The sequence below is a fragment of the Scaptodrosophila lebanonensis genome, unplaced genomic scaffold (assembly GCF_003285725.1).
Source record: "Scaptodrosophila lebanonensis strain 11010-0011.00,11010-0021.00 unplaced genomic scaffold, SlebRS2 tig00000098-arrow-pilon, whole genome shotgun sequence".
Taxonomy (NCBI): domain Eukaryota; kingdom Metazoa; phylum Arthropoda; class Insecta; order Diptera; family Drosophilidae; genus Scaptodrosophila; species Scaptodrosophila lebanonensis.
This window is the reverse complement of record NW_022060568.1, coordinates 80,053-97,098: the sequence shown is the minus strand read 5'-3', so window position 1 is coordinate 97,098 and position 17,046 is coordinate 80,053. Positions and strand designations below refer to the sequence as shown.

At 44.4% G+C, this 17,046-nt stretch overlaps 2 protein-coding genes across 2 annotated transcripts; one reads left to right on the top strand and one right to left on the bottom strand.

Annotated features, from left to right (window-relative positions):
- Window positions 1-13,431: 13,431 nt before the first annotated feature.
- Window positions 13,432-14,522, bottom strand: LOC115627926 (sentrin-specific protease 8-like). The gene is made up of 2 exons (XM_030523820.1): window positions 14,418-14,522; window positions 13,432-14,276 (listed from the first exon to the last, which is right to left on the bottom strand). The coding sequence occupies exons 1-2, from the start codon at window positions 14,520-14,522 to the stop codon at window positions 13,596-13,598; spliced, it is 786 nt and encodes a 261-aa protein (XP_030379680.1). The 3' UTR covers window positions 13,432-13,595.
- Window positions 14,523-15,754: 1,232 nt separating this feature from the next.
- LOC115627925 (sentrin-specific protease 8-like) lies at window positions 15,755-16,803 on the top strand. The gene is made up of 2 exons (XM_030523819.1): window positions 15,755-15,859; window positions 16,001-16,803. The coding sequence occupies exons 1-2, from the start codon at window positions 15,755-15,757 to the stop codon at window positions 16,679-16,681; spliced, it is 786 nt and encodes a 261-aa protein (XP_030379679.1). The 3' UTR covers window positions 16,682-16,803.
- The last annotated feature ends 243 nt before the right edge of the window (window positions 16,804-17,046 follow it).

Here is a 17,046-nt window from a genome sequence, read left to right as displayed (position 1 = left end):
TCTAGTTTATTTGTATTTAATTATTAAATTTACCACTTTTGAAAACTCTGTAAAATTTCAGTCAAATTGAATCAAAAATAAACACAACCATGCCTCATACCTAATTGATTAAAAATATTCTGCTTTTAGGTCTATTCTATTGTACATGGAGTGTAAAAGAACCGAATTACTGATAAAATTTTCATTGAACATTTTATTTAACAAGCAAATGAATTCTGGATGCAATTAATATTCTTCTGCCGCCAACTTTCGATCTAAAGTATATTTATCATGCCGTTGCATGAAATGACAATGATAATATTTTTTTCAACACTTTATCTACTTCAGTGCCTCATTAATTGTCGCCATACATGCACGCAGAAAACAGAAAACATAAAGGCATAACTTTTTTCGATTCTCGACAACTCTTTGATGGTAGCTGGAAGGCGATAAGGCTGTTATATTTGCGCAACAACAATGTAGGGAATTGTCGATGGCCACACGCCACACGCTCGACTGTTTGTACGGACGAGTGGCTCAAGCAGAAGGACGGAAGATGTTGAGAAACAGCCAAAAAGTGTTGCCTACATTTGTGCGCATAAATAAATAATTGCGCATACGACAGGCAGGCGACTGGGGGGCATCCTGGACATGCCAAATAGTCCAATGCCGTACCTCCTCCGTACCTCCTCGACCTCCCCACTCCTAACCTAACCAAAACCCATTCAATGTTCGCTGTTCAATGGAAATCGTGTTGAAATTCATGCATGAGTGGCCAATGCGATTGGAGGATTCTGTCCTGTTGTTGTTTCTGTTGCTGGACTGGTTGTTGTTGCTATTGTTGCTGCTCGAGCATTAAATTGCTTTATTATGCTTGACGTTATTATGCCCGCTGTGCAATTTGCTGACCACCTCCTCCCCCCAGCTTGTTGGCTTGCCTTATGAAAATTGAAAGACGCCGCGCACCAAAAGTTTTCCCATATTTATTCTATATGTTCGTTTGCACACTCACACGCACACACACATTTATATCGGGAAATATATAAATAGCGGCAAACAGACATATAGACAATATAAATCGAATTTTTCGTTTGTCGAGCACATTAACATAACTTGTTTGCGTGTTGGCTGCTTTAAGGCGCTTATTGAACAGAAACAGGAACAGGAACAATAACGCAGAAAGCCATGCTCTGAATAGCAGTAGCATTCTGAACTGGAGTGGTTGGGTCGTGGTAGGGGGGGGGGGGGGAGTGTGGGAGGTGGGTGGCTGACTTGTTTGTTGTTTTTAATGCGCGCACGCATCAAGTGGAAAGCCAAGCCTTAGCTAATTGAAGTTTGCTCCGGCTTCGTTCATTTTTTTTTGTTGTTCCTCATTTTGTAATGGTTTTATGTTGTTGCTGGTGCTGTTGCTGTTACTGTTACTGGCCGTAAATCATTCAATAAGCGTTATGGCATTAGCCGTCCGATTTTGACATTAAACCTATTAAAAACGGCTCAGGTAGCCGCCAAATGCGACGCCTCAAAAATTGAGCTGCCGCTGCTGTTGCTTCCAAAATGTTTAAAGACCGTAGGTAGGTAGGTCGGAGCGGCAGCCAGGGTATGCACCCCGACTCACTTAGGCCTTGTAGATTGGCCCGTTGTGATACCGCATGGACAAGTCCACTTCCCAAAATACCCGTGTTTGGCTGCATGTCTGCGCGAGTATTACGTCCATCCAGCTGCCTGGATGAACTTGAAGATGTCTATCGGCTTCTTGTTTGCTAGTGCCGATAGATTTGGTAGGAGACTGTCTCCTAAGAATCGATGTCTTGTTCTTGACAAGGCCGGGCAGTCGCAGAAGAGGTGTGTTACCGTTTCCTCCTCTTCCACGTCTCTGCAGCTTCTGCAGAAATCGTTATGGTGGAGCCCTAGTCTGGCGGCATGGGTGCCCACCAGCCAGTGCCCTGTGATGGCTCTGATTACGACTGAGCATTGGCTTCTGCTCAGTTTGCAGAGTTCAGAAGATCGTCTCTTGTTGAGGATTGGCCATGTTTGGCGTGTGATTTTACAGGAGTCTGTGTCGGTGGTCCACATTTGATTGGCGACCAAGTCAAAGTGGTTTCGGACTGACAGTTTACAGCTGGCCATCGGTGTACCGACGCTCTCCTTGTCTGGGAGGAGGGAGGCGGTAGTACCGTGTCTTGCCAGCTCATCGGCTATGCAGTTTCCCTCGATATCCCTATGGCCTGGGACCCAAATGAGGTATATAGAGAGCTGTGTTGCCATCTCGTGAAGAGATTTGCGACAGTTCTGTACTGACGTCGAGTTCGACGTGATGGCGTTAAGGGATTTTATAGCCGCTTGGCTATCCGAGTAAATGCAGATTTCTCTGGTATGTGTGGCTGGGCTTGGCAGTATAAGAAGAGCTTCTTGAATGGCTATTACTTCCGCCTGGAACACACTGCAGTGATCCGGTAGCCTGAAGGCTTTTCTGATTCCGAGTTCTTCGCAGAAGACACCCCCGCCTACGCGGTTGTCCAGCTTAGAACCGTCTGTATATATTTTGATGGAATTGGTTGGGCCTGGCGGGCCGAAGTTCCAATCTTCCCTAGAGGGAATGATGGTGTGGAAAGGAGTATGTGGATACTCTTCTGCGATGCAGTGGTCAGTGACTGATGGGATGTTGTCATTTCCCTTCAGAATTTTGGCATGACCAAAGCATTCCTCTGACCACTGGTTTGTTTCTCTCATGCGAAGAGCCGCCAGCGTGGCGTTCATTTTTCCCATGAGATGTATTGGGAGTATTCCCAGAATTGCATCTAGTGCATCATTTGGAGTAGTGCGTAAAGCGCCCGAGATCGTTAGTTCAGCCTGTCGCTGAACTTTGTTAAGTCTCTGAAGAGATGAGTTTTTCGAAAGGGATGGCCACCATATGGAGACACCATATAAAAGTATGGGTCTGATTATTGCAGTATATAGCCAGTGGACCACATGGGGGGCCATGCCCCATTTCAGTCCAATGGATTTTCTGCAGGTATAGAGTGCGATTGTGGCTTTCCGCACTCTGTCTTCAATGTTCAAGTTCCAGTCCAGCTTCCTATCTAGTATCAAGCCTAGATATTTGGCTGAGCTGTTGAAAGCTAATGGTACCCCATTTAGTAATGGGGGACGAAGAGATGGGATTTTGTATTTCCTCGTGAATAGTACCAGCTCAGTTTTGCTGGGGTTTACACTTAGGCCACTTGACGTTGCCCAAGTTGAAAGTGTGCTTAATGCGTCAGTCATGCGTTCGCACAAGGTTTGGGGAAATTTACCCGAGAAGGAAATGGTCACGTCATCTGCGTAGGCTATCGCGCGGCATCCCCCTATCCCTTCTAAGGATCGTAGGAGTGAGTTAACTGCCACGTTCCATAAGAAGGGTGAGAGCACCCCACCCTGAGGCGTTCCGCCACTCACATATCTAGATACCGTGGACATCCCCAGTGTAGACTTAATGGACCGCCTAGTAAGGAGCTGTCTTATCAGTTCCACAATGGAGTTGTCCATCCCTAGATCGGTGAGTGAGCCTGTGATGGCGCTTGGAGACACATTGTTGAAAGCACCCTCTATGTCTAGGAAGGCGATTAGAGTATAATGTTTGATTTTTAGAGCTTTTTCGACGCCCGAAGTGACAGCATGGAGTGCCGTTTCTGTAGATCTGCCTTTGCAGTATGCGTGTTGAGAGCTTGAAAGCTCTGAGAGGGGGATCTTACTTCTCAAATAGAGACCCATTAATCTCTCGAAAGTCTTTAATAGAAAAGATGAAAGACTTATCGGCCTAAAATCTTTCGGGGTAGTGTGCGAGGCTTTACCTGCTTTGGGTATGAAGACCACTCTTGATCTCAGCCAAGCTTCTGGAATATTCCTTGTCAGGAAGATCTTGTGAAAAATATCTGCCAGCCATCTGATGGCAGTATTTCCTGCGTGAATAAGCTGCGCCGGAATGATATTATCCGGCCCTGCAGACTTATAGGGCTTGAAGCTTTTTATTGCCCATCTGATATTATTTTCAGATAGAAGATAGGGTGGCGTTTGAGATGGACCAGCGCTTGCTGAACGGCCGGTTGGTTTGATGCTTGTAGAGCTGGGAAAATGGGTGCCTAGAAGCAGCTCTAAAGACTCTTGACTCGAGGTCGTCCAAGTCTTATCTGGCTTCTGAAGGTACCCTAGCGTTGAGGGAGTTTTAGAGAGGACCTTCCTTAACCTTGCGGCATCGGAGGTGTTCTCAATATCTGAGCAGAAGTTCTGCCATGAAGATCGTTTGGCCTGTCTGAGTATTTTCTTGTACTCTGACAGGCTTTGTTTGTATGCATACCAGTGTTGGTCTCCCCCTTGGGATCTGGCTGCATTGAAGAGTTTCCTAGCCTTTTTTCTTGCCTCACTGACCTGTGGAGTCCACCAGGGAGGCTTGAGTTTGCCTCTTGGTTTCCCAGTGGGGCATGATTTCTGCAGCGCGGTGTTGCACGCTGTGGTGAATTGTTTTATTAGCGACGAGGTGAATTCGACTGTGTCTGGGCCCTCGGGAGGGTAGTATGGAAGTAAGTTACTTAAGTGATTAGAGTACAAAGACCAATTTGTGCGTCTAGGATTTCTAATCGCGATTGGTCTTTCATTCTTTAGAGATACTTCGAATTGGATGTATCTGTGATCTGAGAAGGAGTGTTCTAATAGGACTCTCCATTTGGAGATACGATTGTAAAGTGCGTCTGACGCCAAAGTAAGGTCAAGAACCTGGCTACGGTTCCTTACCACGAAAGTTGGATCTGATCCAGCATTACATAAAAGTATGTTAGTAGACAGGATGTAGTTAAAAATGGACTCACCCCGTACATTGGTATCAGTGCTACCCCACTGAGTGTGATGAGCGTTGGCATCGCATCCTATGAGCAGATCAATGTTGTTCTGCCTGCTGTCCTCTATTATTTGTCTTGTCAACAGAGGTGGAGGGTTAGCTTCCTCGTAAGCCATATAGGCTGAGCATATTCTTAGAGGCTTTGGCTTAGCCTCAATGCATGCGGCTGTGTTATCTTCATTACTGAAATTGGATAGCAGAAAAATGTTTATGTTTTTCTTGATTAAAATGCAGGTTCTGGTCTTGCCTGAGCTCTTCGCTGTGATCAGCTTATACTCCTTCGTCCCCAGTCCAGAAACCTTGTCCCTACGGACCCAAGGTTCCTGAATGAGGACTACGTCGATGTCGTCTTTGCTCAGACGATGTATTAGGGCAGCTGTTGCTGCTTTGCAGTGGTGGAGGTTAATCTGTAGAAACCTCAAGGGCATCTACCTCCATCTCCACCACTGTCCTATCGGCCTCGTCGTCGTCTAGGATGAAGTCCTCATCCTCGTGGCCTAAAGTCGCGAACCCTTTCGTCAGTTCGGAGGTTTCGGAGGAATATCCTTCAAGGATATCCTCATCATCCGACGCGACCTCTGTTTCAGGACTGCCTGGAACGACTGGTTCTGCGTCTGCTGGTTCCGCGTTTTGTGTGGTGGGCTTACCACTCGCTGTGTCACCTCGGTAGACACGTATGGCTACCGATTTGTAGCCATACCTGGCCAGATTTCCACATCTTGCCAGCTCGTCCACCGATTCCTTGTTTATAACGAGTACGATCTGGCGCGTGGTCCCTTCCGCCTCCTCTACCTTGACCACGCTCCAGTCGTCCGTTTTCATGCTCGGGTTGCAGATCTGAAACACCTTCAGGATCTCTTCTGGCTTCTCTGGTTTCGCCGATACCCTGACCCTGGCACGTGGTCTGCTGGGTATGTCGCACCAGTCCACCGCAACCAGTTTTGCACCTGGATACACTTCTCCGAGTGCTGCAATGGATTTCTTGTAGGCCTCGGCTGACCGCTTGTCATGACAAGCGATGGCCTTGACCCTGCCTTGATGCCATCCTGCATCGTCGCATATAGGTGGTGGTCCTCCACTCGTTGCCAGGTCCGTCAGAAACCGACCTTGCAGCTCGTTTTCGACTCCTGCCCATCGGTGTCTCGGGATAAGACCATCTTTGCTGCCCTTGTCAAGGACACCAATGAGGATCTTATCCTTCGCCACTTCTGCGAAGGTTCGATGCAGAGGCTGCGGAGGTCGTGTTCTTTTCGCTGGTTGTGGCGGCGTATCTTCTGCCGACCTCTGCCTTTTCGGGGCATTTTTGTTTCTTTTTACCGGAGCTGGCTTGAAATCCGGTAGGATTTTCTTCGCCCATTCCACCATCCTTTGACCGTCTGGTGACATCTCGGGGGCGGAGTGGTTTTTTTGCAGAATGACTGCTGCGCGTCTCTTGTCTTGAAACGACGTTTTTGTTTTGGGTGGTAGCATTGCCGAAGTTTCTGGCTCTGCAGAGTTACCAGCCTCCTCCAATTCTACTGCTGGCTTGGCAGCTTGGCTTAGCTGCTTCGCCTTCGAAGTGGAGGGGGTCTGATGCTCCCCAGATTCTGAGACAACCGATTGGCTTGTCGGATTGTCTCCACCTGTACTGGCAGCAATGGAATGGGAGCTGCTAGGAGTTCCCATTCTGGCGACAGTCAAATCTATGACCATCTGGTTAGAGGGATTTGAGGTCCCGTCCGGCTTATGGCGAGTTCCGGTCTCATTGTTTTGTTTTGTTAATTTGTTTTGTTTTTTGGTGCTTTGTTTCATTATTGGTCCCACGAGTAGTCGGGAAGGGTTGGGTCACCCGTGGCATAGCCCGAGTACCACGGGAAGCCTGATTTAAACTGGAGGTCGGCAGGTATCCAGAGTTCGCATAGTAGAGACTGAGCACCCCCTCAGCCACGCATCCATCGGCCTAAGCTGTTCCGCTTTGGATTGGGGAAAATTTTATAGAGTATTCAGCTCTCGCCCGACCACCATTAGTCAGCACCACAAGGCAGAGACATGACCGTGCCAAGGGCCTGCTTCCAGCCGCCCTCGCGAGGAGAGTATGGTCGCACTTCCCATGGTGTATCACAATTACGGCGCGTACCACCTGGCTTGGTGGTTACACGTGATCCCCTTGTGATACCCATTGGCTGACGGCCTTAAAGACCGTTACACAGACACAAAAACACACACATGCACAGGAACAGACACAGACAAATAAAATACAGGCACACATACTACATAAATACTAGTACATACAAGTATACTTGTATGTGCGAGTAGCATATCGGCTGAAGCAGCTGTTTAAAGCAACACATAATGTCGTTGATTTTGTAAAACGTAATATATCTTTCGATTTCCACATGCAATGTGTTTGCATTAGTTTGTCTGTGTATGTGTGCGTGCGTTTGTGTGTGTGTGTGTGCGTTGTGTTTGTGTATGTCTGTGTTTAGTTGGCAATACAAAATCGTGTTGCAAAGTGCCCGCTGCGTAGCTTTACGATGCTTTTTCTTGAGTAAACAACATAAATTTTTGTTAAAGTCAACAGAGCCTCGACGGCTTCGTCTCCATCAGCTCGCCTCCCATATACGAGTATGTGTGTACTATACTTGTACATACATATAAGTGCGTATGTGTGTGTACAAGAGCTGTAACTGTGCTCAAGCCAGGACTGAGCTTACCAATGCTGTTGCTCCTCTATGCGTGTGCCAGATGATCCGATTTTTCTAAGACCCCGCTCCGTATTTCTTTTTGCTGTTGTTGCTGTTGTTGTTGATGTTCTTGTCATTGCTCACACGTTCCAAGTAAAGCCAGACACTCAGACACTTATACAGATACACATGCATCCATGTCCTTTGCCTGTGTAAGGATGCCCTGCACGAAATTACTAGCCTCTAATGTGCGAAAGTTCAACTAACGAGGACAAACGCAACTTAATATCATTCTGAATTATATATTCATATGCGCTTATACACATATATGCACACATATACATACATGTATATAGTTATAGTATTTGGGGCTTATAGGTTGTTAGTTACAAACTAATAAATTCCAGAGCATAACACTCCTATTTCATTTAAATGAAGTTATTACAGTTTCCGAAACGGGCAGTCCTGTGCGATTACTTTAATCTTTTCACAACGCATTTGGCTTTCAATGGTTGCTGACAATTCTACTCGTCACTTTTTATTTGTTTAATATATGAAAATATTAAGGAAGTACGAGGAAAGCAATTCGAAAAGAGTAAACAACATCATAATCATATACAGATTATTGGATTGGAATAAACTTGCTAAACTCTTGCATGTTTTCATTTGTTTAATGTCAAATATAATTAATTGTACATCATTCATCGGACAAGGGTTAAGCATTTGTAATTTTATAGGCTACTTTTAATTACTTAGCTGTAGAATTGCCTACACAGTTCTTATGTAGAACATATATATGTATATGTATATTATTTATTAATTCGTCATCAAATAGTTCCAATGAATTGCTGTTGTTTTGATGGATCTATTTCTGTTTACTTTTTATCATAAATCATAGGATGTATTCAACAGATAATGCCCAGTGCCTGATCTGAGCAGTATTTTCTTCCACTCTGGGTATGGTTCCTAAAAACCAGTCGCGAGTCTCTCAAGCAGAATATGGTAAGCATTAAACAAAGTGTTATCTTAAAAAGAACTTGAATTTTAATTGTCTTGTAAGTAAAACCAATCCATTTATTAAATGCTTAACCGAATTGAATTCAAATAGTTTTCATTTAAGCATATTGTTGGATTTAATTTTTATATTGTTTGCTTAAATCCTTCTCCTCACATGCAACCTGAACGATAGTTTTTATTTGCTTCTTCTATCGAGCAGTTCGATAATTGTGCTTTTTTTAGAATTCTATTATTTTATAATTTAATTTTGAGCGATTAATCAAAATTCCATTGAAATTGCTTAGCAGTTATAGTAAAATAATGAGATAATTATAAAATTAGGTTAATGAGAGCTTCCTTTGAAAACATAAAAGAAATGTTTTCGACTGCCTTGCCTATTGTAACTAATAAAATGAACAATAAATAAATTAAGGAGGGTCCCAGAATTCCTAACTACAGCCCAAAAAAACTTGTTTCTGCTTAAGAATTCCATACTGTTTTAACAAATCATTTCCATTATCTCTTCCCATCGAAGCAATGGGAAGACCATGCTTTTCTCGATCCATAGAAGGAACAGACGAAAAGCATTCACGAAAAGCTGCCCTAAGAAGCCAGCTTTAAATGCCGTTATAGCCGCATTCCGAGAGAAATGCAATAATAACTCGTGCGAGCGAACAGTTGTTGGAAGCCCAACATTTCAATAAAATTACAAAATTAGAATAAAAATAAGCATTTCATTTACTTTGCAGATGGTTTTCCTACAAGTATGAATTGTAATTGGTTCTCTTGTTGTCGTCCAATTTGTTGCAGTGTATGGAGCTTAGCCTTAGCCTGGTAGCCACGCCAACTGCTGCCATTGCTTCTTATCGCGTATCCGCCCCGTCAGCGTCATGGTGCCTCCAGGGAGGGGCAGTGGTGTGTGTGTATTTGTATATGTGTGTGTGTGTGTGCTATCAGAGCTGCCAGGCAGGCAGACCAGCAGGCGGTCACACACACGCCCACAACTCACACATAGAGCCGTGCTCGCTGCCATTTTAAAGTCAAGTGAGATGCCAACGCCACTTGGCATACATTCTGTCGCAGGTGTGTCCTGCTCTCGTCCTGCTTGAGTGTTTTATGTGACCGCGCACACTGGCTGACATCGTTTCACATTACGCCTAACATACATATCTACACATGCATGTATGTGTGTGTGTGTGTGTGTGTGTGGGTGTGTGTGGGTGTGTTTAAGGAGAGATGTACAGCCCGGCCGCCAAGGTCTGCATGCGTCTCATGTAGCGCGTAGTCTATAGTCTTCAGACTTGGCCATGGCAGACGTCGCGATTGCAGCCAAATTGATTGAGTGACTTGAAGGACATGTTCCATATGTTGCGCCTACTTACCCCACCCTCCTCTCCTCTCAACAACCTGCCCCCCAACCCCCTTCCCAACCCCACCCACCCTTCAACACGGCACTGTCGGACGCCTTTGCTGGGCCAGTGCAACATTCTGGTTTAGTGTTTTAGTAAATGCCATAAATATTTTATTACCGTGCAGACACACACACACACACACAGACTCACACAGACACCCGCATGAGGCACATAAAAATGTGATTTTGGTCTGAAACTGTCGGCTGCCTTGTGTTGAATTGAATACTTTGGAGGAGGGGCCAGGCACATGGCTCATTAGCCAGCAGTCAGGTCAGAGTTGTTCGGCGGAGTGTTTTGGCGCCTCTTGTGCTGCTGCCGTTGGATCTCAAATTGAAAAGCTTTAAGCTTGGCGAGCAAGTGAAATCCTTTGAACTTGTGAGTTTATACAGATTTTATTGAAGACCGTCAGAAAATGTTTTCCTTGCGTACCAAGATAAACTCTAAATTCAAATTAAAAAAGATCCCAAAAGGCATTTGGGATATCACATATGCAGCTCTGACATTAAGGAACAAATACTACTGTTTGTTCCTTTCCTTGGCACCTTGCTCTAGAATTCGTTTGAATTCGGGATCAACAAGAACATTCCTATCTGTAGTTCAACTTTAGCGTAGCACACCTATTTTCTTTTCACCGGCACAATCAAAGGCTCTTTTGATCACTTCCTCTGGATCAGCGCTTTGCATTGATGTTGGGAGGCAAATTTGCTGTTCCTTCGCCATTTTTTGTTTGCACGTCTGAACGTCTGGATTTCGCAAACTATGAAAGCTATAGCCAGGCAACTTGGCTCGGACATTGCTCGTAAGTTTGTGCAAATAAACTTTATTCCTGACTGCTTATAAGCTCACTTATAATAGAGCTGGGGCAGAAGAAATGAATGAAATTAATTAGAAATAACTATTTACATAAATTATAAACTAAAAGCAATGTTTTCAGGATATCCATGAACCTATTTAGGATTCATTAAAATCGATTACCAAATATATTTTTTAATAAAGCATCTAATGCTGTTTGTCGGGGTTGAAAGACTCAGGCCATTCTAGTTCAATTTGATGAATGAGTGAGGAAGTTCTCTTTAAGAACGAAATATGTTTAGTTGTTAACTAGCTGAAGAAGAAAAATGCAAACACTAATAAATAAAAATAAATAGGAGCCTAAACTCTAGGGAAGCAGATGTATCTTAGCTTAGAGCTATGTTCGGACTAACAGCTGAAGGCTTAATTCTTGTGAAATTTCTGATAAATTAAATAAAAATATTAGTGCCGCCCTCCTCTGCGATTCTCATACCAAGTACCTAAGCGCTGGCATATCGAGAATTAAATTGTGAAATTTCTGAATAATTAAATAATACATTTGGTGAATTAAATTGTGAAATTTCCAATAAATAAAATTAAAGAAATATTCTCATAGCAAGTATTTTTTTTAATATTTTCTAACTTTTATAAAAAATCGATGAACTATGTGATCTATGATATATAGCTGTCGGGGGAATAATTGGTGCAACAAAGTATATTTTAAAAGGAAAGACTATATTGGGAAAATAATTGCAATGCTTCGTTGTAGATAGATAAATAAATTATAAGATTAAATAGGAAATACCCATTGACACATTTTGCGATCTTCCGCAGTCTGCATATTTCCAAGAAATTTCAAATTTAGATGTTCTATAAGCACTTATGACAAAAACAACACAGCTCCTCAATTGTTTGGTTTAGTGTGGCCACCGCTTGCCTCTTCAATTGAATATATTCGGAATGAATCGGCACAGCTGTAGAGGTACAAATGAAGCAGCCATTAACTTAAATAGCACTTCAATCGCCATCCTCACCTATCCGCCTATGCGCCTAAGTCAGCTGCAAGCAACATTGCTCAACACATTACTCATACGTAGCGTGTGCTGCTGGGAAGGATTTTGTTGGTATTGGTGTTGGTGTTGGCGTTGATGCTGTTGGTGTTGCTGTTGCCCTCAAGGACTCTTAGCACGCGATATTTCACGCACATACCGACACACCCACATGGGAGAACGCTTTCCGGCTGCACGCTATGAAAATTTCACGCAAGGCATCGTCTATGAAGTGCAAAATAAATAAAATCCAATTCGCAACAAGCCCACAAAAAAATAATAAATATAAACAAAAATAAAAGAAGAAGAAGAAACGCCGCTAGTCAAGTGCTCTTCTCACAAATAAATGAATAAGTCGAAAAAGTTGCAACATTAAAGGGCAGGAAGCAAAGGCCAAGAGTTAAATGGTAAACGGAAAGAGGAAACACACCTCCCTACCACCCCACCCCCCTACACACACACACACACTTACTCACACACACAACCACGCACATACATCGATAAGGCAGCAAAATCAAATAAAATCGCGTAGAGAATCTCATTACAGGTAAAGTGCCATAAAAAAATTCGATCACGTAAATTGAGTTTACACTTTAAGGAGCCAAAGTTCAGGCACCACAAAGCCACAGCAAGCCGCCACCCCACCCCTCACCCCACCTCACCCCACTCTCCCAATGCCCAGCACCACCGTGCGTGTGTCGCGCACCTAAGAACTCAACGAAGGCAGCAGTCACAGTCAGCCCGAAAAGTAGTCCTTTAAGCTCCTTCCTGCAGGTTTGTTGATGTTTTCATCCACTTGGGCAGCATAGAAGAGAGATCGACATAGAGATGGATAGCATCCAGTGGCACTTGGATAGTTTCCCACAATACACCAAATTATTAATTATATGTACTCTATTATTTTCCAAATGCAATCATTTATTCTTCTCCAAAAGCCGTTAGCAAGAAATACGAATAGAGAGTTAAGGTCGTGACAACGCGATTCATGGCGGTTCCCCTCTAAAATAAACTTTGTTGTACCGATCCTTATCATGATGACAGCTATATGATATAATCAAGCTATTTTGGCTAAACTGCATTAAAAAACCCATAAATACGAAATTCGGTACAGATATAAATCAAAAAGTTATTATTATTATTATTAGTACTAAATATTCTTGAACGGATCGTTTCTAATACAACTATATTTTTATAATAACTTATACATATATACTTATGTTTATATTCTTTTAAAAATTTTAAGTTGATCGGTGCAAAACTGAAGATTTTTCAAACAAACTTTCCACATAGTTTCCCCCCTTTGGAGCTCAAAATTTTCCAAGATCCCTTCTTAGCGCACACCTACACTATGAAAGGATACTTAAATCCAAATTTCAGCTTCCTAGCTTTTACCGTCTGGGCTGTGCATTGATCACCAATCAGTCAGGATAAACTGCTTTATATATACAAGTGTGTATAGATGTTAATATGAAATTTGAAAAGTAAGTTAACTATTAGTTACTTCATTTTAAAAACAATGAATTGATTTAACTAAAGTAGAGGTTGCAATCCTTTGAATAGAATTGAATTCACAAAAGTTGGACCTTTAACTCAATAACTTTAATAAATAAAATGGTATCCAATTTTCTGCAAGGCCATTAGGGTATGGGAAAAGAGCAATTAGCTTGAACTGATTTGCTATATATATTCGATTTATTCCATAATAGTAATTAATTAATATTGAGCTTAAGCCAAACACAGATCACGCAAATCGATCCCGTTTTGCCTGAGACTTCTGCGAGCACCCGATCCCGCTCCCGCTTCCATGTGGCGAATAGGAGGAGTGTCTTAGGTACTAGGTACGCCCTCCAAGAGAGTGGATCAACTTGAGGAGGTCGGAGCGCTTCGCCTTGACCACGTCGAGCTGCAAGGGGGGCAGGCCATCGACGCTCTCGTAGCGATTCACATAGTCAGCTATCTGGTCGGCCATGCAAATGACGTGGATGCCGCAGTCGTATCCATTGGATTGCTGGAGGCAGCGCATGGGACGAAAGCGCGCCTGACGCATGTCCAGCACATCCTTCACGTTGTTCATCAGCTCAATGGAAGTGCTCGTGTGATTCCCGCCATACGAGTCGAAGTGGAAGAAGCACTTGTCCGGCCGGGAGACCACCAGAAGCGACCAGTATGCGCCCCCCAGCTCGTTCGACTTGCTGTCGCCCAGCGCAATGAAGATGAACGGCTTGCGCCGCGCGTCGTGCTGTGTCACCAGCAGCGCCTGCAGCTCCTGTTCGTCCATGTAGAGCATGCACTGTCCCATCTCGGGAGTGATGAACAGAAAGTCCTTGTTCCCCTTGTACTTCATCTCGGCGAGGTAAGCAAAGTAGAAGTTCATTAGCGCCTCGTTCAGCCAGTGCGGGCCGTGCAGGAGCTGCACGTCCGACATCCGCAAAGAGTTCACGTCGATCTTCAGCGAGACTGGATCGGCCCGGGACGTGGTCACCTTTCTGTGCGATGTGGAGCAATGGAGCGTCGACTTTGATCCAACATCAGTTCCACTGCTCTTCCTAGACGGACTGCCTCCGCCTCCGCCACCGCCTCCGTCGCCGTCGCCACCAAAGCTCCCATCGCCCCCGCCAGATGCAGCGTCCAAGTTGAGTTTCTCGCCGCTGCCCACATCTGATTCCACCGCCTCTGTGGCTTCACTCTCCTCGGTCGTCGCCGAGGCAGCCGCTTGTGCCTGTCGCTTCGCGCGCTTGCTTTTCGCGTTATTCCGCGGCATCTTCCAGTTGTTTCTGATCAGATGAGTTTTAACAATATGTGGTGTAAAATATATTTATAAAAAAGGGGCCCTTTTCGTCGTCGTTATGTTGGGTGCCTAAACAAGTCTGAATAATGACAGCTCTATCTTGACTTTATAGTTGCAGAATTGAATAGTTCCTATGTATTTCAAATAATAACGAAATAAAAACGCACTGCTTGATTCGAATGGCAACAGTTTTGTTTGAGTTGGCCTATTTTTCTCTATCTATTTCTATACCTATTTCATAAATGTTCCATTCCTCTTTGACTAGCTTAGAAGCGTTTTCATTCGTATTAGATGGTTATGAAGTTATTTATCGAAGATTATCAAAAATCTATCTAACCTCACTTTCAGCTTTAAGTGATCAAAACCAATATATCTGATGCCAAGGGCGTTGGCAGGGGGGGCCGTTGCCCCCCTGAAAAAATGTTTCCATATAAAGTCGACCACACGTTCATTATTTCGACGCATTATTTTGCCTTAAAATGGATCTGAGTTGGATTTGTTGAAGTTTTTCCATTAGTTATTTTTTAAATGCATCGTGCATTATTTAATCAAAATTTTAATTTTTTGGCCTCCCCTTTGGTAAAAGCTGCCTACGCTCTTGTCTGAAGCTGTACATAATTGCCCGAAAGTGTTAAAGTTCGCAATCAGCACCTGATTGCTTGCTGATCATCATTAAGTTAGACGGCAGGGATTAAGCTTCGCATATTTGCTGAGTATAACTTTTCAAGTAACACTTAGATTTATGCCAGAATCGGATTCTTTAGCTACGTATTTCCTCCTATTCGCATCGCTGGCTCTCATCTCTAACATAGAAGTTAAGAGGACGGCGTTGCCAGCACTAAATTTTAAACAGTTGCAGTCTGGCAGCTCCTATGAACAACAATACACGAAAGGCTAAAAGTTTATTCTGACTTACCACAACTTTTCCCCATCACAAGATTTCCATTTGTTGTGTTTACGTTGTGAGTACCGTCCTCCGAGCATGCCTGCCTCAACCCAGCCTTGATAAAGCTGTCGACCTTGCGGCGACAATCTGTCTGAGCTATTTCATGAAGTTATTCAGATTTATTTAGGCACCCAACATAACGACGACGAAAAGGGCCCCATTTTTATAAATATATTTTACAAATATAAACACCAAATATTGTTAAAACTCGCACATCCGTTGTGCAGAGCCGATTCATCTGATCAGAGACAACTGGAAGATGCCGCGGAATAACGCGAAAAGCAAGCGCGCGAAGCGACAGGCACAAGCGGCTGCCTCGGCGACGACCGAGGAGAGTGAAGCCACAGAGGCGGTGGAATCAGATGTGGGCAGCGGCGAGAAACTCAACTTGGACGCTGCATCTGGCGGGGGCGATGGGAGCTTTGGTGGCGACGGCGACGGTGGCGGTGGCGGAGGCGGAGGCAGTCCGTCTAGGAAGAGCAGTGGAACTGATGTCGGATCAAAGTCGACGCTCCATTGCTCCACATCGCACAGAAAGGTGACCACGTCCCGGGCCGATCCAGTCTCGCTGAAGATCGACGTGAACTCTTTGCGGATGTCGGACGTGCAGCTCCTGCACGGCCCGCACTGGCTGAACGAGGCGCTAATGAACTTCTACTTTGCTTACCTCGCCGAGATGAAGTACAAGGGGAACAAGGACTTTCTGTTCATCACTCCCGAGATGGGGCAGTGCATGCTCTACATGGACGAACAGGAGCTGCAGGCGCTGCTGGTGACACAGCACGACGCGCGGCGCAAGCCGTTCATCTTCATTGCGCTGGGCGACAGCAAGTCGAACGAGCTGGGGGGCGCATACTGGTCGCTTCTGGTGGTCTCCCGGCCGGACAAGTGCTTCTTCCACTTCGACTCGTATGGCGGGAATCACACGAGCACTTCCATTGAGCTGATGAACAACGTGAAGGATGTGCTGGACATGCGTCAGGCGCGCTTTCGTCCCATGCGCTGCCTCCAGCAATCCAATGGATACGACTGCGGCATCCACGTCATTTGCATGGCCGACCAGATAGCTGACTATGTGAATCGCTACGAGAGCGTCGATGGCCTGCCCCCCTTGCAGCTCGACGTGGTCAAGGCGAAGCGCTCCGACCTCCTCAAGTTGATCCACTCTCTTGGAGGGCGTACCTAGAGCCGATATATGATCGGGAATGATCTGCGTTTAGTTTTAGATCAATATAAATTATTTTGCACTATTATGGAATATATCGGATATGTACTTCTACATATGTACATATGTATATATAAATTAAACTTATTGAGTTAATTGCAGACTAGAGCTAGGGAATAAGGAATAAGATAGGGCTATAGAGTCGGGGCATTCGCAATGATTTTGTGGATAATTCTGTGGACATGCTACATTCCTTTATGAGTGTACAATGCCATACATATTATCCTAGATGGGGCATATTGTTTTGCCGTTCTTTGAAGGAAACTTGGAATATTCAGAATTTACTTTTGGAAACTTTCATATGCCCTGTCCTTGAACGATGTGGC